General features: G+C 41.2%; 1 protein-coding gene across 1 annotated transcript in view; it reads right to left on the bottom strand.

Moving 5' to 3' along the window:
- The window catches only part of LOC111957798 (guanine nucleotide-binding protein G(q) subunit alpha), a 32,595-nt gene extending 7,246 nt beyond the window's left edge, over positions 1 to 25,349 (bottom strand). Inside the window, exons 1-5 of the mRNA XM_023978813.2 lie at positions 24,274 to 25,349; positions 11,168 to 11,352; positions 8,646 to 8,800; positions 8,414 to 8,542; positions 5,720 to 5,849 (exon numbers count right to left, since the gene is read on the bottom strand). Of these exons, the coding sequence (XP_023834581.1) occupies positions 5,720 to 5,849; positions 8,414 to 8,542; positions 8,646 to 8,800; positions 11,168 to 11,352; positions 24,274 to 24,409 (735 nt within the window). The 5' untranslated portion in view covers positions 24,410 to 25,349. The remainder of the gene's footprint in view (positions 1 to 5,719; positions 5,850 to 8,413; positions 8,543 to 8,645; positions 8,801 to 11,167; positions 11,353 to 24,273) is intronic.
- Between the last annotated feature and the right edge of the window lie 835 nt (positions 25,350 to 26,184).

Genomic DNA, 26,184 nt, shown 5'->3' with positions numbered 1-26,184 from the left:
ATTATCTATGCATAATCACTTTAATAACTCTACCTACATATGTACATATTACCTCAATTACCTCGACACCGGTGCCCCCGCACATTGGCTCTGTACTGGTACCCCCTGTATATAGTCCTGCTATTGTTATTTACTGCTGCTCTTGAATTATTTATTACTTTTTTTTTGTATTTTCGTAAAACTGCATTGTTGGTTAAGGGCTTTTAAGTAAGCATTTCACTGTAAGGTCTACACCTGTTGTATTTGGCACGTGACAAATAACATTTGATTGGATTTACCCAATAAATTACTGGGAGTTTATATAGAGAGTGTGCGACTCATGTTTTTAATATAGCTTTACATTCAACCAACTGGTCTTATGTTATTTGTATTGTATCGTCACTGTAAACATGAATTGCCTGATTACAGATGTTTTAATGGTCTCTCTCTGGTTTTATCCTATGGACACAGGTTTCTACTGACAAAGTTGAAAAGTCAAGAGCATGCTGGGAAATGCTGGGAACACACAGATGGTATGTATTCTCTTGAAGAAGTTCTGTCGCCCGTAGGCTGTATTCAAAACAGCTGTAGGAGTAATTTACAACTGCTTTCCAAGTGAAAGGGAGGTCTAGCTGGAAAAAGCCAGGAAAAAGCAGTGTCTTATTTCCATTATTTTAAATAAGGACAAGCCTTTCTCTTTCAGAAGCACAGAGAGGTGTGCCTCTAAAACACCCATATACACCATAGTTGAGAGAGAGAAGACCATAGCCACAGATATATTCACATTATTTTGCCCATGGGAATAATGTAATTCGAGTAGAAAGACTGAATTGTACAATGGTTCAGAGACCTGTAATTAACTTACTTTGTTAGAGATTATTTGAAGTCCTATTGTCAAATGATGTAACTTCATGCAAAGTGCTGTTGTTATCTAAATAGTAAAATAGGTGTACTTTCTGAGTGTGTGTGTTAGTTAAACATACTGCAGAGCTCGACATGAGTGCTTGTCTTCTTGCCCGGAACATGTAAAACAAAATTGTCGGACAAGAAGAATCACAATATCAAACAATTACTCCGATCAAAATTGGATCAGTGAGAACAACACTGGAATAATATTCAAATAAATGTTTCAAGTCCATAAATAAAAAAGCATACATGTCAAAGTGTAGGCACCAATTTGTAAGTCGCTCTGGATAAGAGCGTCTGCTAAATGACTTAAAAAATGTAAATGTAGGTGATATGCATATTGGCCAAACAGATGCTGACACGAGAGAGGCGCCAGAAAATGTAGCCAAACTTTAGTGACCCTTTAAATGACATAAATATAGGCTATGCGCCAGTCATGTTTGGCAAATATAATGAAAGATAATTAACATTAGCGTCTAAAGGTTTGATTCTGTCGACATAGGCCTACTCATGGCACTGTCCGTTCAGATCAAATGGTCACAAGACCGGAGAGGGAAGAACAGTAGCCTACATCACCCACCTGAGCGGAGGAGGTCAGCATTTTGAAATGATTTAACTATAAACTTAATTGTTTATAACCTGGACGTTTTTTCAAAGTAGCCTAGGCTAGCCAAAATACAACCATATAAATGTTGAGGTAATTATTTTATAAACAATTAATATGCCATTGAAAGAAGCATTTTTCTCATTTTCTATTGGTTTTCAAATCAACATTATTTTATTGACCAGCAGCCAAAGGCATGATCCTAGTCATACCAGTAACCCACACTCTTAGAAAATGGGTTATTTGGGGTTCTATTTAGAACCTTTTGGTTCTTTGGACAAGATTAAAGAACCCTTTACTAAACAAGGCTTTCAGAAAGCATTCATACCCTTTCACTTTTTACACATTTTGCTGTGTTACAGCCTGAATTAAAAATGTATTACATTTTGATTTTTGGTCACTAGCCCATAATGTGGAATTTGGGTTTTCTACATTTTTACAAATTAATTAAAAATGAAGAGTTGAAATGTCTTGAGTCAATAAGTATTCAACCACTTTGTTATGTCAAGCCTAAATAAGTTGAGGAGTAAAAATGTGCTTAACAAGTCACATAATAAGTTGCATGGATTCACTCTTTGTAAAATAATAGTGTTTAACATGACTTTTGAATGACTTACTCATCTCTATACCCCACACATACAATTGTCTGTAAGGTCCCTCGGTCGAGCAGTGCATTTCAAACACAGATTCAACCACAAAGACCTGGAAGGTTTTCTAATGCCTCGCAAAGAAGGGCACCTATTGGTAGATGGGTACAAACAAACAGACATTGAATATTCCTTTGAGCAAGGTGAAGTTATTAATTACACTTTGGATGGCGTATCAATACACTCAGTCACTACAATGATAGAGGCGACCTTCCTAACTCAGTTGCCAGAGAGGAATGAAACCGCTCAGGGATTTTAATGGCTGTGATAGGAGAAAACTGAGGATGGATGGACTACAAAATTGTAGTTACTACACAATACTAAGTAATTGACAGAGTGAAAAGAAGGAAGCCTGTACAGAATGAAAATATTCCAAAACATGCATCCTGTTTGCAACAAGGCACTAAAGTAATACTGCAAAAAATATGGCAAAGCAATTCACTTTTTGTCCTGACTACAAAGTGTTATGTTAGGGGCAAATCCAATACAACACATTACTGAGTACCACTCTCCATATTTTCAAGCAAAGTGGTGGCTGCGTCATGTTATGGGTATGCTTGTAATCGTTAAGGACTGGGGAATTTTTCAGGAAAAATAAGAAACGGAATGGAGCTAAGCCCAGGCAAAATCATAGAGGAAAACCTGGTTCAGACTGCTTTCCACCAGACACTGAGAGATTAATTCACCTTTCAGCAGGACAATAACAAGGCCAAATCTACACTGGAGATGCTTACCAAGAAGACAGTGAATGTTCCTGAGTGGCCGAGTTACAGTTTTGACATAAATTTGCTTCAAAATCTATGGCAAGACCTGAAAATGGTTGTCTAGCAATGATCAATAAACAATTTGACAGAGTTTGAAGTATTTTGAAAAGAATAATGGACAAATGTTGCACAATTCAAGTGTGGAGAGCTCGTAGAGACGTACCCAGAAAGACTGTGATCGCTGCCAAAGATGATTCTATGTATTGACTCAGGGGGTTGAATAATTATCTAATCAAGATATATTTGTGTTTTATTTTTCAGAAATGTTTTACAAATATTAAAAATGTTCCTTCCATTTTGACATTATAGAGTACTTTGTGTAGATTGTTGACAAAAAAAAAGACAATTAATCCCTTTTAATCCCACTTTGTAAAACAACAAAATGTGGAAAAGTCAAGGGGTGTGAATACTTTCTGAAGGCATTGAACTAAATATACCCAGTGAAGGCAAAGAACTTTGAGTATAATGGGGATTTTAGAAAGAAAATGCTAACAAAAGCTAACCCAGTCACATCAAACTCTGAAATGACAGCTAATATTCCCTTTTAATTTGTTTCAGCTGTTTTGCATTGACATGTATAGCCATATTAATGATGCTGCTGCATGATTTGCGTTATCTTGGCCAGGTTGCAGTTGTAAATGACAACTTGTTGTCAACTGGCCTACCTGGTTAAATAAAGGTTAAATATTTGTTTTTGGCATGGTCAGAAAGATGGCTAGCTGACGTCTGAAACCGTTAGCCCTCTATGGCAGGAGGATGATCGATTTCCTATTTTGAAACATTGTTGCCGGGTTCTGAGTGGCAAACAGCAAGGTTGATACAAACCAGTGCTGTTGCAAACTAAATTCTATCTAGAAGCATGAGGAAATAATGTGCTTAATGAAAGCATACAGTCTTAGATTAAAAAAGGGGTTCTATATAGAAACCATCTGTCATTCCAGCATAACCACGCAAGAGGACGTGATTGAACCAACTTGCATGTGGCCTACCAATAAGCACGTTCTTTTTCAATATATTAAGGTAAACAAAGTTGATTATTTAATTCAATAATAATGAAATTAAATCAAAGTCATATGATAAACTATACGCTAGATAAATAAAGTTTAAAGAATTTGAGCATGTTTGTAAGATAGCTAGCTACGTTAGCTAACTTCGCTAACTGAACAAAAAAAGCTAGGCTACTTGCATTTGCCACTTTACAAGCTAGCCAGCTAACTCTTTCAAATAAACATACTATTATGGGATATGCCAAATAGAGCTACAGACCCAGCCTGACATTGGCAATTTGCTAATTGTTACTTTATTTCAGTGTGGAGTCAATTGAGGGGACTATGTGTCATGAAGCCATTAGTAAACTGTTGCTGACTGAGAGGAGGTATGTATAAATTATTTATAATAAATTATGTATAATACGTTTCGGTGATTTAATAGCCTAGTTAATCATTACATGACTTTTAAACACACTGTTTATGTTTTGCTCAGTTTGGCAGTAACCCAGAACTAACAGAGCCAGAGGATCTCTCTTGTGGCTGCTGCTGACAACAACTGCATGTAAGTTGTTCTTCTACATCATAATAATTCTATGCCCGCATAGCATTTTGTCTTCATTTTGGCAGATGAACTCATGCTTATTTCTGAAGATTATCTCATGTTTTTGCTCCTCTTTTCTTCTTCTCTGGAACCAGTCAGGCAACAACCCATACTGTACTGACGGTAGATAGCCCAGTGGCTAAGGAGTTGGACCGGTGGCAGGAGTTTTACCTGTGGACGAAAGGTGGCCAGTTGGAAAAAAAATAGACGAAATGTATCTGATAACTGGAGGGCTGATGGTTTCAAATCCCCAAAAACATTCCCCTACCGTTGGACCCTTGAGCAAGGCCCTTAACCCCACAACATGGTCTCCATCCAGGAACCTGTGACCGTCTCCACTGTATGTGTGAGGTCTGCTGTTTGGGGGGGTTGAAAAACTGAGCAGAGGAACATTTTTGTTGTTCACTGTAACTAATGAACAAAGTTGTATTGTATTGTAAAGAAGTTAGCAAGAGTTGACATGGACCATCATTCAAACGAAGAGATGCCTCCCTGGCCACCAGTGCACATTTCCAATCTGTTTGCATATTATGATAATACATTCTAAAAAACAGTACTGATATTCTTTTGTCCATTATTTAGTTGTTTATTAAATGATATTCTTAGCAAAGAATATTACTATTTAATAGTAGTAGCCATCATTTATAAATGGCACCATGCAGGGTTCTATATGGAAACATTTTGGTTCAGTGAAGAAGAACCACTAGGGTTCTGATCAATATATAGAACGTTTAGTGGTTCCATATTTGAAGCAAGCGATATAATTTTTTTGGGTTCTACAAGGAACCTTTTTGTCTCAGAGTGCATGCTAGTTGATGCATCTTTACCCTTTCTTAATTTCTAACTGATATTTTCATCTCTGCCACATGAAACCGCTCTTACGTGCGGTGTGCAGTGGTCTGTCCCAGAGTCTGTTTTGAACTGTAGACATATACAAAAGTATTTGGTCGTAATTGTAATGTTGCAATATTTTATAGGCTACCAAGGTTGGCCAACCATCCTCAAGGAGAGCCTTAAAGGGGGAGTGTTTTTTTTTTTAAACAGGCTTGAATATGCTAAGAAGCCAATAGGCAGAGTATAGCACTACATTTTTGTCTGATTCTCTATCACATTTTATTTTTGTATAATGGTTCCTTTCATCATACACGGATCATACAACTTTTGGACAAGTAAAAAAAAAGTTAAAGTCAAGCCCTGCATACTGCACAGTTGTTAATAACAAAGCTCACCTCGTTATCAGATTCTACGAGCACCTGGTCATACTCGCTGAGTGCCACCAGAAACATGATGGATGTGACATTCTCAAAGCAGTGGATCCACTTCCTCCTCTCTGACCTCTGACCTCCCACGTCCACCATCCTGTCATAGGAAGAGATGAACAATATCAAGCACAGATGAGTGGAGTACAACTACAGTTGGTATGGGAATATAGTGTAGGTCCTATTCGTGTTTGCGAGATTATTATTGTTTCATTTAAACGTAGCATTTTGGTGTAAAAAAAAAACAGCTAGCATTTTTACAGCAAAGACATGCTTGAGACTCATTTTAAAGCAACTGTACACGAGAGGATGTGTTAAACTACTTTTTTAGCACGGCTGTGCTGCGGTCGTAGGTACGAGGCGTAGCTGAGTACCAACATAACATTAAAACAATGTGTGAGATATTTTCATTAAAACCTTTTTGTTTGATATATGTATTCATACAGACCCGACAGTAAACCAAGGGTTGCTAGCCGAGCCGTCTGGTCGTTTGTTCAATTGTCCCAGTCAATATTCACGTCATAAGAAGGAATTCCCCTAGACCACGCCCTCTTTGGGGGAAAACAATCTGTCTTCCCCATTGACCCCCCATTGAAAAAGAGCTAACTTCTATTATTTTTTTTAAATACAAAACCATGCTAAAAAATCTGCTGTGTTGTACAATGTACACTACCGGTCAAAAGTTTTAGAACACCTACTTATTCAAGGGTTTTTCTTTATGTTTTACTATTTTCTACATTGTAGAATAATAGTGAAGACATCAAAACTATGAAATAACACATATGGAATCATGTACTAACCAAACAAGTGTTAAACAAGTCAAAATATCTTTAATATTTGAGATTCTTCAAATAGTCACCCTTTGCCTTGATGACAGCTTTGCACACTCTGGGTTCATTAGGTTGCTTTAATCCTAACTACATGTACAAATTACCTTGACTAACCTGTACCCCCGCACATTGACTCGGTACCGGTACCCCCTGTATATAGCCTCGTTATTGTTATTTTATAATGTGTTAATTTTTAGATTTTTAAAAACGTTTGTTCATTTAGTAAATGTTTTCTTAACCCTATTTCTTGAACTGCATTGTTCGTTAAGGGCTTGTAAGTAAGCATTTCACGGTAAGGTCTACTACACCTGTTGTATTCGGCGCATGTAACAAATCAAATTTGATTTGATTTGGGTGATTGATTAGCTATGCATATAGTGCCATCTATATGGATAAAGTAATCCTTCTAACCCTCCCCCCCTTAAAAGAGTTAGATGCACTATTGTAAAGTGGTTGTTCCACTGGATATCATAAGGTGAATGCACCAATTTGTAAGTCGCTCTGGATAAGAGCGTCTGCTAAATGACTTAAATGTAAATGTAAATGTAAATCTGACAATCGCTACTCATCAAAATATTTAAGGCTAATCAGTAGCCTACGTCAGCCTAGCTAGGCTACCTTTCTTTTGACTACTCCAGGATTTTTGGAGTCGACTCCAACTCTCGGTGGTCAAGGAGTCGAGATATCGACTCTTTTGGAGTTGACACTCCACCACTACACACAATCACTTCAAACTGAAGCTGGAGAGACAGCAAACTATAAGCATTTCGATTCGTTTTACTTGTTTTTATATTGACATTTATTTGTATATAACCATGAAAATTGTGTTGATGTATCATTTTTCCAGTATCAGAAAAGCTGTCTGTCTCATCTCATCCTAATTCTCTAGTCTACACGATGGTGGAGATCGCAATAAAAAAAAAATACAATGTTGCAAAGGTTGGAGAGGCAGACAGCAATGTTTGTAGAAACCCCCGTTGTTGCAAGCCAAACGTTAAACTAGAACAAGGGGTAATAATGTGTTAAATAAAAGCCTTCTTGCTTTTCTCTTGTCATTTGCCCTGGTATCAAGAACAGCAGTGATATTTCGGATGGAACAGTAAACAAGTGTTTTTTGCGATGTACCTGTTGTTAATGGATTTTTTTAGATCAGCTTAGAACGGATCTCAAGCAATCACAATGCTTGTTTTGACCAACCCGTGGTAGAAATTTAGCTTAGTGTTTCGAAAAGTGTATTTAAGTGTCACTACACAACGATACAATATTTGAAAATACCGATTTAAAAAAAACACATTGTGGACCACTCAAATTGCTTTTTTAGATACTAAAAAACAAACATAGTCAAACATGGTACAGGGGTCATCAAAAAACAAAATACCATACATATTATTTACATGATTGTTACCTGATAAATTTCACACAATTTATTATTTTAATCTAGACCGTTAAAATTACTATTTTCGCTGGACAGCTGATAAAATATAATCCCTAATGTTGTTGTACAATCCACAGTAAAGCAAGGCATGAGCTACTGTTTCAATGGAACCATTGTTACACACGTTTATCTAAGAATGAGCTATAGTGAACTTGCAAGTCTGTACTCTAGATACCCTAAGAATATAACATCAATTGATAGAGCTCCACCCTCTGGTCTGTTCTCCCCACTACATCAGTATGGAAGTTGAAGGCTACATATAAGCAGTGCCTAGTGTGAGTACAGAGACAAACCTCAATCTCACTTTCTCACACTGTGTCGGTTATAGAATAGAATAGAATATAATGGAGTGTAGTAGAATAGAATTGAACAGCTCAGTGAGATTGAGGGTTGGCATACCTGAAGATGACACTCTGGAGGTCGAAGGGGTACTCAATGATGCCCGTAGTGGGGACCCTAACCCTCAGCACATCCTGCTGGGTGGGCAGGTAAGAGGTTTCTGCGATCCGGTCCAATGCATTCATGTAACTATGGAGACAAAAAAAGGGGGGGAGGGGTATTGTGAGTGCCCACTGTCTAGCAGGAGGGGAAATGTGATGTAGTAGTAGAGTTAGAGATCTCATTTACTCACTATTTGGTAGAGTCCGACAGCTGGTACTCCCGTCTCCGGTCGTAAGCCTCCTGGATGCCCGGGTCATTCCATAAACACTTGATGGCGTTTATGTAGGGGTTCTCAAACGTGTAGACTTTCTCCACGTCCACCTCTTGGACCACGTTAGCGTTGCCCTGAGGGAGGGAAGAAAAAACAGGCTGAGACACTCCTCCAGGTCAGACTTTTAGTCGACAGAAACAAATATATAAATTAAATGGCATTAATTCAAGGTTCAGTGAGTCTGAATTGGTACTAAAGCATAACCCAGGCTCAGGCAAACAATCCTGTCGGTGAGTATGGCCGGGTTCCGGGTGGACTATTTTACAGTTGTAATGCGGAGACGATCAGATCTCGCGACACTTGAATAGGTGTTTAATTAATGTCTAACACCATGCCCAGACCAGAAACGCGCGTGCGCCATCGTGCGCAAATTGATTTTGTCCCCCGACACTAAACGCGATCACGGCACGCAGGTTGAAATATCAAAACAAACTCTGAACCAATTATATTAGTTTGGGAACAGGTCGAAAAGCATTAAACATTTATGGCAATTTAGCTAGCTAGCTTGCAGTTGCTAGCTAATTGTCCTATTTAGCTAGATTGCTGCTGCTAGCTAATTTGTCCTGGGATATAAACGTTGAGTTGTTTTTTTACCTGAAATGCACAAGGTCCTCTACTCCGACAATTATTCCATACATAAAACGGTCAATCGAATCCTTTCTAGTCATCTCGCCTCCTTCTAGGCTTTTTCGTCTTTGCACTCTATATGGCGATTGGCATCTAACTTTCATAGGTGTATTACCACGACCGACCGACCTCAGTTCAACTTTCAATCACCCACGTGGGTATAACCAATGAGGAGATGGCACGTGGGTATATGCTTCTATAAACCAATGAGGAGATGGGAGAGGCAGGACTTGCACCGCGTTCAGCGTCACAAATAGAACTGACTTCTATGTTTGCGCTTGGCAACGCAGACCCTCGTTGGCGCGCGCGAGCAGTGTGGGTGCAATGATTGAATAACATGTATGTGTACATTTATTTTGCAACGCTCGCGATCACAACGTGGTCAGCATGTTAGGTGTCATGCTGGTATAAGGGATCGGGAGACAGGCGCAGGAATGCGTAATAGGGATTTTTATTGCCAAACTACAGCGTGCCGTGTAAAGGCACGGGGACGAAGACCAAACAAACACGTATACCAAACACAGGGTTGAGACCCAAATGAGCGAGGAGTACCTCGAATAAATACACAATCGCACAATGATTATCACACGAGACCCGTAACAGGCCACAGCACAGGTACTCAAACGACCAACGGATATCGGAACAATAATCGACAGGACAATGGTAAACAAAGGGCACACTTATACAATTACTAATCAATGGGAATAGGGACCAGGTGTGCGTAATAACAGTTCCGGAGGGATCCGTGACATTAGGAAGCAATTTAATCTGATATAGTAATATTCTGAGATGAACAGCGAGTGCAACTGCAAAAAAAGAACACAGCCTATTTGTTTCACTATATGCCGCTCCACAGAGGACTCTAAGGGCCTAATATGAAGCTACCACATAGCCCACCTAGCCCAACTCCAGCAGTATTTCGTTCTACAATTATTTAGAAAAGGTGGGATTCTGAAATCCCCCGAGTCACATGACTGGCTTCACTTCATTATCTGACCTCACCTCATTACTTATCTCTACTGTACCTTGTACACCAAAACCCCAAATGTTAGTGATTGTTTTTGCCCGGTGACAACCGGGGAATGACATGCTACTGCCCCGTTGAATGTATCCAATCCTCAAGCCAACATAACACACCAGGAAAATACCACAGGCTTCATATACAATCCAGGTCACTTAAAACTTGTGATGACTATATGAACACTAAAGAACAACATGTATACAACGTAACATACATAAGGGAACGACCCTATCCTCTATTAACAACCTGAGACTACATGGTCAGATGTCACACCAGGCCTAGTGATTCATATAAGACATGGCCCGTCAACAACTGATAGGTCTCAGTACCTCAATTGGACAGTTTCATGTGGAATTACCTGCAGTTCTAGATTTTTGAGACCTCTCTTTTCTCTGTAACCAAAATAATAGCCTGAATTAGACTAAGGCTCAGGATAAAGGACACCAGTCTTAATCAAAGAGGAGGAATTCATATGAGCAGTTTCAGTCTACGCAGACAACTGAAACTGAGAAATATGACCTCAGTACACCAGATAACTATTTTTCTCTCTCTCACACACACACACCCTTGGCTGGATGACATGGAATGGGTTGAGAGTGACAGGAAGACACAGGAAATACCAAAACAGACAGGATGTGAATGTGGAAGGCTGTTCCATGACTATGAAAGATAGAGTCATCTTCTTATGCTCACTAACACATCTCTCTCTCGCACACGCACTCACATACACACACAGCTTTCGTTCCCACTCTGTCCCACAACTTCCCTTCTTTCCCTCTCCCACCCTCCTTACCTTGTTGTGTTCATATTTGTAAGGGATCATGAGGGTCTCCGTGGCGCGGATCATGGACTGCATGGCAGTGAAGATGTTCTGGTACACCAGCTTGGTGAAGCCGCGCTTGTCCTCCTCTGAGTAGCCCGTGCCATGGATGATTCTCATCTGTTTAATGAAGGTGCTCTTCCCACTCTCTCCAGTACCTGGGAAAGGGGGAGATGGGTGAGAGGAGGGGAAGGAAGGAATACATGGGTCTTTGAAGAATTGTGAGGCATTATTTACCGATACTGAGTTTTAAAATGTACATGTTTTGAAATATTTGTGAAATATTTAAAATTGGCCAAATAAGGTATATATTTATATATATATATATATATATATATATATATATATATATATATATATAGAAAAAAATGTAATCAATGCATTTTAAACACATTCCAACATATATTATGGAATGTATTTAAAATGTATTTATAAATGTATGTAAACTGTATATCACAATATATGTTAAATGCATCGTAAGATATATTTAATGTATTTTAAAATACATTCTGAAATATATGTTTATCAAAATATTAGGTCAATTCATTTTAAAATGTATTTGGTAATGTTTTGTGAAATACTCCTACATGCATTTACATTTACTTGTAAGAAATACATTTTAATTAAAACATGGCAAACATTTTTTATATTAAATTATATATTTTGTCAAAATGCATTTTTATTTTACCTGACATGTACCAAAGGCACTAAAATGCATTTAAATTACTACAAAAATGACTACAAACATGATATATTATCAGTCAAGTAGACTCCATGTTTTTAATGTGCATTTGACAAATAAACAAACAAACTTGACGAGAGCATTGCAACCTACGTCCAATGGGCAGAATTTAACGTTAACACTACTGGGTCGTTCCACAAAATGATAGCCTTTTGCGTCCGTTTGATATGTTAAGTAGAAATTGTGCACCAATATTACATTCTGAAATCCTTTTATATTAAATGAAGTGCCCTTTAATATAGACCACATGGAGAATTCAATAAATCTGATTTTGAATCTGAATAAAGATTTGCTCTATGTGATATAATGTATTTCCCTCTGTGCACCCTCTGTGACTTTAACCCACACTCCCAAATGTCTCACGTTTTCACCATCATTGTAAAGCCCTAGTTATTTCATTGCTTTGACATCTAATAGTCAAATCATAGTGTTAAATGTGCACTACGCATAAATCGCTCTGCCATTTCCTGGTTGCTGAAATTCTAATAGTTATCCTAATTTCAGTTTGTGACAAAACAAGCGTAGAGAATCATTGTACCATCTAAACCACTGTGAAATCTCTTTTCAATAACCAAAAATATATATTTTTCCAGCTGTTTGAAGCTGGTGTACAAAACTGAAAGTAAAAGTAAAAACTTTTAGAATGGGAAGTAAAGAAATAGTGCACATATAACAGTTATAGATCTATCATTCTTATTGAAAGCAAGTATAAGAAGCGTTAGATCTGTTCTACATGCGCTATTTCTATGCATCCCGTTCGTAAGTTTCGTTTTTGTGTCTTTTACTTTCAGTTTTGTACACCAGCTTCAAACACAATATTTTTGGTTATGTAAAATATATTTCACAGCGGTTTAGATGGTACAATGATTCTCTACACTATACTTGCTTGTTTTGTCACATAAACAGAAATTAGGCGACCAATTCAAATTTTAGCAACCAGGAAATGGCAGAGCGATTTCTGCATATGTGGATACCATTTCAAATTAGTGGATTTGGCTATTTCAGCCACACGTTGCTGACAGGTGTATAAAATCGAGCACACTGCAATGCAATCTCCATAGACAAGCATTGGCAGTAGAATGGCCTTACTGAAGAGCTCAGTGACTTTCAACGTGGCACTGTCATAGGATGCCACCTTGCAAAAAGTCAGTTTAGGGAGTGGTGGGTACACCCATCATATGAGCCAGACCAAACCCTCTGACTCCCTTAAGGCCTGCATTCCCTGATAGATGGGCATTGCATGTAGGAAATGCAGTGCGAACCACACTGATCTAGTATAGAACTCCCAAAGGTACCTTCATTTGATTTAGCTTGTTACAACTTTAGCAACTGGACTAGTTGGTGACTGAGGCAGTACATTTATGTATGTGGTAAGGTGACAGTGTATTAAATGACAGGGATGTGATTGTCATCAACAGAGCAGCAGGTAAACCACACCTAAACTATAGATACCAATTATTATGTGTTCTAAGGATGGACTTTATCAAGGTAGCAGTCTTCCCCCATCATTCTACTAGCTCGTCTCACGTGGATTACAATCTCACTTTATGCTACACTCCAACATTTCTATCCATGATTCTGGGAGAGAAAGTTTAGCCCCAGGCGATGCTGTTGGTTCATTGATTGTGCAGGGAGGCTTACAGAGAGTTAGCCTACAATTATAGTGAATTTGTATTTGATTTTGAATAGCCTAGCAATAGGGCATTTTTTATATTTTCATGATTAATTGGGTGACACATTACCTTTAGGGATACAGAATATCTCACCACTATCCGTTTCCATCTCCTCCTCTCTCTCCTTTATTCCTTTCTAGAGCGTGCAGAGGGGCTGTCAACAGTTTAGTGGAATATGTTTTGTTGTGAAAACATGTTACTATCGATGCTCCCGAACAGATTTAATTTAGTTTCCCAAATTAAGCACTGGGTAGCTGCAGGAACAGGGTTGGAGAGCCCCTGGCGTACAGAGTTTAGGCCGGAATATCACCAGCGCCCAGCGAGAGCATGCTCCTCAAACAGTGGTTGATGCATGGAGTAATATAAGTGTTGTTATATTTATTTCTCGGCTGCTCATATGAAGCACAGCTCAGCTAGTAGCAAGTAGCCTACCTGGCATCATTGAAAAACGGACCATGGGAAAGCGTGCGGACTCCATTTGCTATTCGACTGCATACTGATGACAGGTATTTTTATCCCCTGCCCCTGTTCCTGCCCATTTGATAATGGGACATTCTAAATTGAAACCAATTTTACATATTAGTAAAGATTAAGTTGAGAATTGTCTGATGGGTGAAAATATGATCACTTGATGAGAGAACAGCGTGTGCAGCCGAGGCAAGGAACTGATCGCAAGCTTTTTTTTTTTTTACTTTCTCAAATCATCAAAAGCCTATAGTCGCATCATGCAGTCTGTACATGTTTGATTTCTAAGACATTCTAAGGTTTGTATCATCCGCAACTAAAGTTGCCAAATAACTCTAACCAGGTGTATAGGATGTGTTTCAAATGATCACTTTTACACTCAACATAGCCACTTCGTATGCGCACTTGCTCCGGAATGGGAAAAATATCCTTTCTATTTTATTCAGCTAAGTTAAATTATATTCTTCTCACTATAAAATCATATAATATAAAATAACGGCACTTGACTTATAAGCAAATCTTGTCAGCTAAATGAACAAGCCTACAGCCTATTGCATGGATCATAGCCAGATAACATACAGTAGGCCAACATATTCTGTTCTTCTGAAATACATTTTCTTCATATCATAATGTTTCTTTAGACCTGACTAAAATAAATAATAGATTTATTGTGATGACGTATATTAAATTGATTTATTCAACTTTAAAAAATGTGCGTGGAGGCTTGTATGCGTGGAGGCCTAGAGATGCTAAACCTGTTTATGTTAATTAACAGTCAATTACCGTGAGACTGGCATACTTTTGCATGACAATAACCGGCTGACAAAATGCTGTGACTGCCACAGCCCTAGACTCAGGAAGTAAGATTAGCCTAGTTCTGTCACAGAACAGGAAGGAGATTTGTGTCAGGAACAGATGTCAGTCTCCTGTATCCATGGTGAGACACGCAGATACCCAGTGGCGCAGGTTACGTTAGTAACTACCAAAGGCAAGTGCACTATAAAAATGGGGGTGGTGAACCATTTACCTGTACTGCTAGGAGATACTGTAAGCTGTTCGAGAACCTATGGCAGCGTAAACAGAACCGCCCCGATACACAGAAGCAAAGCGAAGCAGTCCCTGGCACACTCTGAGAAAACACATCCCCAACAGGCGCGCACTCGCCGCGCCCTACTGGCACTACAGGAAGACAGACGTCTCTTCTTCACCCAGATCAAGTGCTGGGGGGGAAGAAAAATACAATTCTAGATCAGAGGCTGAGGCAGCTGTTTCAAGAAACGACAGAGGATGACATGTGCCCAGGTCTCCCAACAGAGAGCGGGAGGAGACCAATTCCCCCCACTGAGAATAGACAGCCAAGATTTTCCTTTATCTGATGAGTTGAAAGTACAGTTCGGCACCGCACAGTTGCAGGACACAGACCTGGTCTTGGGGCGGCGCAAAGTGAAAGTAGTGGATGGGAATCGATTGTAGGGCATCAATGAGGTAAATCCGCGTATTACTGGGCTTACTGTACTGGGTGGTTAAGAGAAGGGACGAGGTTCTAGATCTCTTAATGGTGCCTGGATCATATAGAGACACTGTACTCTACTGTACCTGGAGCATTAGCACGTGCTGGGAGGCCACTTGGCCGTTAACAAAACTAAAGAGCGCATCATGAGTAGATTCTACTGGCCCCATATTACGAATGATGTAGAAAAGTACTGTTAGTCATGCGACCAGTGCCAAAAGACGACCCCCGAAGTCAATTACAGAAACCTGCTCATTCCACCATTGAAACACCCTTTGAGCAGATAGCAATGGATCTGGTGGGTCCTATTCCCAAATCAGCAGAAGGCACGAATATATACTGGTGGTAATCGAATATGAAACACACTACCCGGAAGCCATTCCCCAGCTAAATATGTCCACTAAAGGGATTTCTCCAGAGTTGGTTCAGATTTCTCCAGAGTTGGCCTACCCTCCTCTATTTTGTCGGACCAAGTGACCCCGTTTATGTCCCGCATAATGAAATACTTGCACACCTTGTACAATATGAGTAAAATACTCACAAGTGTATATCATCCACAAAACAATGATTTATGTGAACGCCTGATTAAAACTGTTAAGTCTATGCTGAAGAAGGCGATTGAGTGAGACGGCAGGAACTGAGACATGTTATTACCTCACTTGTTGTTTGCTCTTAGGAAGGTGCCCCAGTTGTCAACGGGCTTCTCTCCATTCTATCTGTTATATGGGAGGCAGTGCAGAGGGATCCAGGACCTCGCCAAGGAGGCGTGGGAAGCCCAGCCCACAGAACACTGATAGAACATGTCGCTCTAATGCGAGACCTGATGGCCACGGTGTGGCAAATAGTGAAGGAACACATGGGGAGCGCGCTGCAAGCGCAACAAAGAGCCTACAACCGGACTTCCTAGCCCCGAAGTTTGGGGTCGCTGACGTGCGAGCAAGAGCAGAACCCACGGGCCCTTGTTGACCGACACTGGGAGGTATTTTCCTCCCTCCCAGGGAATACATACCTCATCCAGCATAATTTATACACAGAGCCAGGCAAGAGAGTAAACTTAAGGCCTTACAGAATCCCTGCTGACTGACGATATATCATCAGGGAGGGAGTGAGAGAGATGGCGCTGACAGACATGGAAGCTCTGCTTCTAGCTCCTAAGGAACTTGGCAGTATTTTTTACATTTATTTTTGTTATTTCTTACAATATTAGACCATAAAAATGTTTTGTGTTCTCAACCATTGTTACTCTCTCTTCTGGGATGGCAACAAGGTTCACGACTCTATTCGGGTAGCCTCTGAGAATAACATTGACGTATATACAGACACCGTGACTGAGTTCATCAGGATGTGTATAGGGGATGTTGTTCCTACTGTGATTATCAAAACATACCCAAACCAAAAACCGTGGATAGATGGCAGCATTCATGCAAAACTGAAAGCGCGAACCAGCCCATTTAACCACGGCAAGGTGACTGGGAATATGGTTGAATCCAAACAGTGCAGTTATGCCCTTCGTAAGGCAATCAAACAGGCAAAACATCAGTACAGAGAAAGTGGAGTTGCAATTCAACGGCACAGACACGAGACGTATGTGGCAGGGACACCAGACAATCAAGGATTACAAAGGGAAAACCAGCCACATCGTGGGCACAAATGTCTTGCTCCCATACAAGCTAAACACCTTCTTCGCCCGCTTTGAGGAAAGCACAGTGCCACCGACGTGGGCCGCTCCTGAGGTCTGTGGGCTCTCGTTCTCCGTTGCCAACGTGAGTAAGACATTTACGCGTGTTAACCCTCGCAAGGCTGCCGGCCCAGACGGCATCCCTAGCCGCATCCTCAGAGCATGTGCCGACCAGCTGGCTGGAGTGTTTACAGAAATATTCAATCTCTCCCTATCCCAGTCTGCTGTCCCCACTGGCTTCAAGATGTTCACCATTGTTCCTGTTTCCAAGAAAGCAAAGGTAACTGAACTAAATGACTATCACCACGTAGCACTCACTTCTGTCATCATGAAGTGCTTTGAGAGGCTAGTTAAGGATCATATCACCTCCACCTTACCTGAGACCCGAGACCCACCTCAATTTGCATACCGCCCCAATAGATCCCCAGACAATGCAATCGCCATCGCACTGCCCTATCCCATCTAGATAAGAGGAATACCTATGTAAGAATGCTTTTCATTGACTACAGCTCAGCCTTCAACACCATAGTACCCTCCAAGCTCATCATTCACCTGGGTCTGAACCCCGCCCTGTGCAACTGAGTCCTGGACTTCCCAACGGGCTTTCCCCAGGTGATGAAGGTAGGAAACAATACCTCCGCTACATTGATCCTCAACAAAGGGGCCCCACAAGGGTGCATGCTCAGCCCCTTCCCTTATTTCCTGATGACTATGTGACCACGCACCCCTCCAACTCAATCATCCAACTCAAGTTCGCAGACAACACAATAGTAATAGGCCTGATTGCCAACAACAACGAGACAGCCTACAGGGAAGAGGTGAGGGCCCTGGCGGAGTGGTGCCAGGAAAATAACCTCTCCCTCAACGTCTACAAAATGAAGGAGCTGATTGTGGACTTCAGGAGACAGCAGAGGGAGCACGCCCCCATCCACATCGACGGGGCAGCAGTGAAGAAGGTGAAAAGCTTCAAGTTCCTCAGCGTACACATCACTGACAATCTGAAATGGTCTACCCACACAGACAGAGTGGTGAAGAAGGCGCAACAGTGCCAATAAATTTGTTATGGGCCCTAAGACCCTCGTTTACAGATGCACCAATGAGGGCTTCCTGTCGGGCTGTATCCCCCCTGGTATGGCAACTGCACTGCCTGCAACCGCATGGCTCTCAAGAGGGTGGTGCAGTCTGCCCAAGGCATTACCGGGGGCACACTGCTTGCCCTCCAGAACACCTACAGCACCTGATGTCACATGAAGGCAAAATATCATCAAGGACATCTACCATCCGAGCCACGGCATGTTCACCCCACTATCATCCAGGAGGTCAGTACAGCTGCATCTAAGCTGGGACTGAGCGACTGAAAAACAGCTTCTATCTCAAGGCCATCAGACTGTTTAATAGCCATCACTAGCCAGCTTCCACCCAGTACCCTGCCCTGAATTTAGTCACTGTCACTAGCCGGCTACAACCCGGTTACTCAACCGTGCACCTTAGAGGCTGCTGCCCTATGTACATAGACATGGAATCACTGGTCACTTTAATAATGGAACACTGGTCACTTTAATAAAGTGTACATACTGTTTTATTAAGCTATTGCTGCATATATACTATTCTATCCTACGTGTTCTACAGATATACTAAATATTCTATCCTCATACTGCCCATAATGTATATAAGGTCTATACATCCCATCACATATTTAAGCAATAAGGCACTAGGGGGTGTGGTATATGGCCAATATACCATGGCTAAGGGCTATTTTTAGACATGGCGCATCACGGAGTATTGGCCATATATCACAAACCCTGAGGTGCCTTATTGCTATTATAAACTGGTTACCAACGTAATTAGAGCAGTAAAAATAAATGTTTTGTCATACGGTCTGATATACCGCGGCTGTCAGCCAATCAGTATTCAGGGGTCGAACCACCCAGTTTATAAATATATTTATACTCCCGGACTCTGACATTGCTCGTCCTAATATTCATATATTTCTTAATTCCATTCTTTTACTTTTAGATGTGTGTGCATTGTTAGATACTACTGCACTGCTGGAGCTAGGAGCACAAGCACTTCGCTACACCTGCAATAACATCTGCTAAATATGTGTATGCGACCAATAAAATCTGATTTGATTTTGAGTTATTGAGTCGTTCCACAGCGCATGATCCAGTCCGATAGTTCTCGTTCCGAAGCCAGACGGAATGATGAGATTCTGTTCAGGACTTCTGAGGAAGGAATGACATCTCCAAATGAACGCATACCCAATGCCGAGGGTAGATGAGCTGATAGAGCGGTTGGGAGAAGCGAGCTACATAACTAACCTAGATCTCACTATAAAGGCTATTGGCAGGTGCCTTTGGCCCCAGAAGACAGGGGAAAGAAAATGTTTTCTACGTCAGACAGCCTTTAACATTACGTGAAATTACCCTTCGGGCTTCACGGAGCTGGCGTGACGTTCCAGCGGTTAATGGACTAGCTACTTAGACCCCACCAAGCTTACGTTGCAGCTTACATCTACGACGTGGTGATCCAGAGAAGACTGGGAGACGCACCTACAACGGCTACGGGCCGTGCTGGGGAGCCTAAGTAGAGCTAGATTGACAGCAAGAAATGCAGGTTCGGGTTAAGTGAGGCAAAATATCTGGGGTACATGATTGGGAGTGGTCTCATATGCCCCCAGACAAAGAAAGTGGAGGCTATCTGGGAGTGGCCAAGGCCAGTGCGTAAAAGCATGTGTGATCCTTCCTAGGGATCACAAGTTACCACCAGTGCTTTATACCCAACTATGCATCTATAGTCGCTCCACTGTCCGACCTGACAAAGTAAGACCTTCCCACCCAGGTGAAGCGGACTCAAGCAGCCAAAATAGCTTTCCAAAATTTGAAAGAATCCCTGTGCGCAAAACCAGTACAAAGCTCACCAAACTTGGGCAGGGACTTCATTGTGCAGCCAGAGGCCTCTGATTTCGGCATAGGAGCAGCTCTCCAAGGGGTTGGGAGAGGACAAGCACCCCATAGCCTACATCAGCTGTAAACTCTCCGAAAGAAAAAGGAAATATGCCATGGTTGAAAGAGAGGGGCTAGCGATATTATCTGTTAGGAAGCAAATTGCCTCTATTGACTGATCACGTACCACTCACCTGCATGGCGAGAAACAAAGAGAGTAACAGTAGGGTAACTACAGATTCAGGGTCCCTCACGGAAATGCAGACTACTGTCCCGCCGCGGCGAGAGGCCACTCGACCTGCTGGGTAGATTCTGAGGATGGGGGTGTGTGAGCCATCCAGAGGTGTAGCGGTCAATGGGAGTCAGAGGGGCGGGGGAACGCAGGGAATCCCTGACGATGTCACAAGACTCCCCAAGCACACCCCTTATTATCGGCGCAGGGGAAGGCACAGGACCAATTACGCACGGACAAAAGAGAACAATGGAGACACGGAAGGGGAGGAACGAATCGACAAAGAAACGAGGAGAAATATAGAGCAACGAAACAAGAAAAGGAAAGAAGAGGACATTGAGACAAAGAAAAATTATGGATTAAAAGACGAAGAACGTGCATGAGTGATTTCCGTAGCCAAAAGCCAAAGTCAAGCCTAGCCACAAAAGAGATTGTTTAATTTGTTGATTTTTGAAATACTCTTTGGTTTATAAGTGAAGTGCTCTGAACCGAGCTAGGTTTTTATTTCCCCTTTCTTGAACCTGCGGAGTGCCATGATATGAACATGAAATATACAATTTTAGATTTTTGCATCATAAAAAGCAGACTCTTCCTCTGTATACACCACACCCTGCTATAGATTGGAAGGAAGAAAGAGTCTCCACCACCATCTCCTCCTTACCTTCCAGGCCAGCTACATTGCAGTCTTTGCATTGCATCAACCAATGGATGTGCGCCATGCCATTGACTGCACAGTTGGGCATCAGATTGCTTTGTCATATGATGCGGTTAGCTGAAATGTTAAACACCTATCCAGATGTTGTGAGATATGGCAGGCGTCTGCAATGTAGTCAGGCTGGAACGCCGCCTCAGTTTTCATAGAACACAAGGAGGCTGTGGAATACACATCTTCCAGCGTGATGACAAAGAGCCAATGAGTAGAAAGAGGCCCCACTTGTTTGCATTCAGAGGGGACAGTCAAAAATCTATAGTGTGTGCCTGGTTCTAGAGAGCCTGTATTCTGAGTGGTGTTTGAGGGGTTGCATTCGAGTCAGGAAACTGTTGACACAAGGACGATGATCTAGTATAGTTACAGTACAGTGTTAAAACAATGGCAACGATGCTAAAGTTCACTGTATCTCGGCGGCAGGTAGCCTAGCGGTTAAGAGTGTTGGGTCAGTAGTCGAAAGGTCGCTGGTTTGAATCACCAAGCCGACTAGGTGAAAAATTGGCCAATGTGCCCTTGAGCAAGGCACTTAACCCTAATTGCTCCTGTGAGTTGCTCTGCATAGGAGCGTCTTCTAAATGACTAAAATGTAAATGTAAAATGTATCTGGAGTCCCCAAACTGACACATGGCCGACAGAGCTGCCAAACAATGGTTGGACTTCCTTGATAAACTCGTAAAACTAAAGTGAACGGTCAATGTTAGAGTGTTAGTAATGACCTCCCACATGAGTGGTTTTTCTGTGAATTACCCATACTGCATTTCAAGGAATTGTTGATTCGCTGCTGCCGTGCAACAAATGTGAGGAAAATCCAGCTTACTGACCCATGTCCGTAGGCCTATGAGTGCAGGCTTTCAGTTCAGGCAGCTAGGAGTTGATTTGATTACATCTGCCCCTTTTGAACCCAGTTAATTTACAAGCCAAAGACCTAAAACCCCCAGCCTTTTTACGTAAGTAACATTCATCATACAGTAGGCCATATATGAAACGTTGATCAAATAGACTACATTTAGTCATTAATAGTAACTTTGTAATAGATAGTCCATTAAAGCTACATTCTGGGATTAGATAAGCAATCAAACGTGGTCCCTGCCACTTGTTTTGGTATAGGTATAGGCATACAGCCAGCATTCTAGATGCAAGGACTGACAATCCATGACATCCACATGATAGCTCTAAACATATTTTAAAGCTATTATTTTTGCTTGCGGCCTTCTTGTTTGTAAACACTAATAAAACCTTATTTTTTTGTGGGTATAATAGAAAAGGAGAGTTGTGTTAACATTAGGCATCTTCTTCAAGAGTCAATTGGTAGGCTTGCCTGATAATCAGACTGTGATACCTCTGGTTCACAGTGTGAGATTAATGCTGTACATTTGTTTGGAAAAATGTCCTCTCACAAGCAGAATGCTGAATAAAATCATATTTTAACGTACTTTACTGGTTGACCGTGCGGTGGGTCCTTTTGCAGGTAGGAATGTGAGACAATACATCCACAGGAAAGTATAACTACGTACAACTTTTCAAAGCGCTGGTAGTGCGTTCAGATTTCAATCACCTGAAGCATTTCAAAAACAGCTGTCTATTTCAGAGATGTGTGCGAGTGGCGTGCACAGATTGTTGGGCCAAACGTTCGGACTCGAAACATGCAGGAATGTCTACATGCTTAATAGTGTAGGCCAACAGGTAAACACCACTGTAAACACGCTTTTATCTCAGGAGTTCTAGACCCTGTAATTGCTACCAATAAAACGCCTAGACTTTGGCCTCATCAGTAAACAGACGGAAACCACTTGGAATGATTTAGGGATCACAGCTATCATCCTCAGCTATCACTGAAATCAATTGTTGGATGGTGCGAGTGATTCAAAAAATGGTAACTAAATACACTGAACAAAAATATAAACGCAACATGTAAAGTGTTGCTTCCATGTTTCATGAGCTGAAATAAAAGATCCCACTTTTTTTTTTTTTACATATGCACAAAAGGGTTATTTTTCTCAAATGTTGTGCACAAATTTGTTTACATCCCTGTTAGTGAGCATTTGTCCTTTGCCAAGATAATCCATCTACCTGACAGGTGTGGCATATCAAGAAGCTGATTAAACAGCTTGATCGTTACACAGGTGCACCTTGTGCTGGGGACAATAAAATGTGCAGTTTTGTCACACAACACAATGCCACAGATGTCTTAAGTTTTGAGGGAGTGTGCAACTGGTATGCTGACTGCAGGAATGTCCACCAGAGCTGTTGTCAGATAATTTAATGTTAATTCTCTACCATAAGATGCCTACAACGTAGTCGTTTTAGAGAATTTGGCAGTACGTCCAAGCGGCCTCACAACCGCAGACCACGTGTATGGCGTTGTGTGGTTTGCTGATGTCAACGTTGTGAACAGAGTGCTCCATGGTGGAGGTGGGGTTATGGTATAGGCAGGCATAAGCTACGGACAACGAATACAATTGCAGTTTATCGATGGCAATTTGAATGCATGGAGATACCGTGACGAGATCCTGAGGCCCATTGTCGTGTCCCAGTTCTTCCATGGCCTGCATACTCACCAGACATGTCACCCATTGAGCATGTTTGGGATGCTCTGGATCAACGTGTACAACAGCGTGTTCCAATTCCCTCCAACATCCAGCAACTTCGCACAGCCATTGAAGAGGAATGGGACAACATTCCACAGGCCACAATCAACAGCCTGATCAACTCTATGCAAAGGAGATGTGTCTTGGTGCATGAGGCAAATGGTGGTCACACCAGATACTGACTGGTTTACTGATCCACTGCCCTACTTTTTTTAAAGGTATCTGTGACCAACATATGCATATTTGTATTCCCAGTCATGTGAAATCCATTGATTTGGGCCAAATGTATTTATTTTAATTAACTGATTTCCTTACATGAACTGTAACTCAGTAACATTTTTGTAATTGTTGCATTTATATTTTTGTTCAGTATATATTCAAATAAGATGGCTTTGGAACACGTAAGATTGAAAACTGCAATTCGACATGTGTGGCTGGTTACAAAGTTAACAGGCTGATTCGCAGGCGTAGCTCGCGTATCACTACCTATATGGAATTTTGGGCTTTACTTGCATCTCATCATCACCACTAGCTTACCGAGAAGCAACAGCTTCAATTCCCGCCGAGCATCCCTCTTATCCCGGCGGAGCTGCCTTTCGATCTCGTCGTTGATCCGCCTGGCTTCTTTCGCCTCCTCGCTGAGGCAACACGCCATTATGGAGTCAAGGGTCATTCTTTTAAAATCACTTTTCCTGCTTCTTTATGCAGATTCCACTTGCAATAAATGATAACAGTTAACGAATATCATATCACGCCCTCACAGCTGCAGAAAAAAACATGGACGCGTTTAATATAAATAGGACATAGCCTAGATGTGGTTAAAATAAAATGTATATTTGTGTTGCCCCCCGTTTCGTGTCCTTTCTGGTCGCCTGTCAGTCAGAAGACAGTAGCTCGGGGAGTTAACTAAATGTCAGTAAAATTCTAATTGGGTAATGGGTAGTGTGAATTCTCTTCTAAATATGATCAACAGATCCGTCCGTAGTCTTTGTGATAAGCATTCTCATTCTTGCCCAGTCATCCTTTTCACGTCTTTTATTAAAAGGCATGTCTTCATATCCTACGTCCAATATAGTCCTATCATATCATCCGTTTGATGAAAAAAGACATGAAAAAACGTGTCCGCTTTATTTCCAATAGCTCGACTCCCGGGCGTGGTAAAGCAGAATATGGCGGACTTTCATTCCAATCCGCTAGACATGAATACAATTATCTCTCACTCGCAACAAAAAAAAACAACACGAAAAAACACGCAACACCAATCGCATGTTAACTTTACAAAACGGAAAAACTCGTCATCCGTGTGCCTTGAATAGGAAAACGTTGATTATTCCGCTACACGTTTGCCTATAATACAAATAGAAAAAACGATCATGTTTCGTACAGGCTTGAGCCTTTCCCTTTCATCAATTCCATGTATTTTTACAGAGACCATTCACTCCTGGTCGGTGACGTCGGACAGTGGTAGGGAGTGTCCTCAGAAGAAAAGCGACTCGAAAGTGGGCCTAGTCCCATAACAAGCAGTTGATGTTACCTGCTCTACCTAAAATCTGTACAGAATAATACATACTACATTTGCATGATGGTAGTAGCTGCATGTAAAAAAAAGTAATGCAAAGAGACTAGCATTATTGCATAGCAGAAGAAAAACCCAAGGCAAGCAGACTAAAGCAGTATCTCTACAAGGTATAGGCTCGTCTAGCATACCATTATCCGAGAAATGCTATCTGCCAAATATGTTATCAGTAGTGAAGTGGTCTGTGTTACACAACTTGACCTTTAATCAACAACAATAACAACAAAAGGCCCTACAAGTATCTGAGTTGTTGTTTACTTTCATGTCACAGTTTGGGCCATGGAATAAGTGCAATTTATGACTTGAAGCCCACACAACCTCATAGAATCTGAGGTTTAAAATCCCTGAACTCCAGCACTGCAACTCACAGGATTTAAAAAGATGATTGCAAGGAAAGGAAAATAAATGTTGCTGAGTGAGTGGAACACAAACCTGTTCAAGGCCTGTAAGACCTATTGCAGAGCTATTGTAGGCCTATAGGCTAATGTGCCTCAACTACCTTTTTGAACAAGGCGATATTGTGCTTCTTCACTCGCTGTGTTTACTCAAATCATAGGGAACTGCTGTGCTTCCTGTCTATGGGGTAATGGACAGGATACTGCACTTCTCAAATTTCCTTGAGTACTTCTATTATGCACATTTTAATTAAATGAGCAGCGAAGGCATTTTACATCTATTTAATTGGTCATCTTAAAAAAGCCTCACTGGTCAATGCTTCAGGTCTAGCAACCCTTCCTTAATATAGTACAGGTTGGGTTTATGTACCAGTGTAACGGATGTGAAATGGCTAGCTAGTTAGCAGGTACGCGCTACTAGCATTTCAATCAGTTACGTCACTTGCTCTGAGACTTAAGTAGGGTTTGCACCTTGCT

This window comes from Salvelinus sp. IW2-2015, linkage group LG33 (assembly GCF_002910315.2).
Source record: "Salvelinus sp. IW2-2015 linkage group LG33, ASM291031v2, whole genome shotgun sequence".
In the NCBI taxonomy this organism is placed as follows: domain Eukaryota; kingdom Metazoa; phylum Chordata; class Actinopteri; order Salmoniformes; family Salmonidae; genus Salvelinus; species Salvelinus sp. IW2-2015.
The sequence above is the reverse complement of the archived record's forward strand: the minus strand, read 5'-3'. Positions and strand labels throughout refer to the sequence as shown.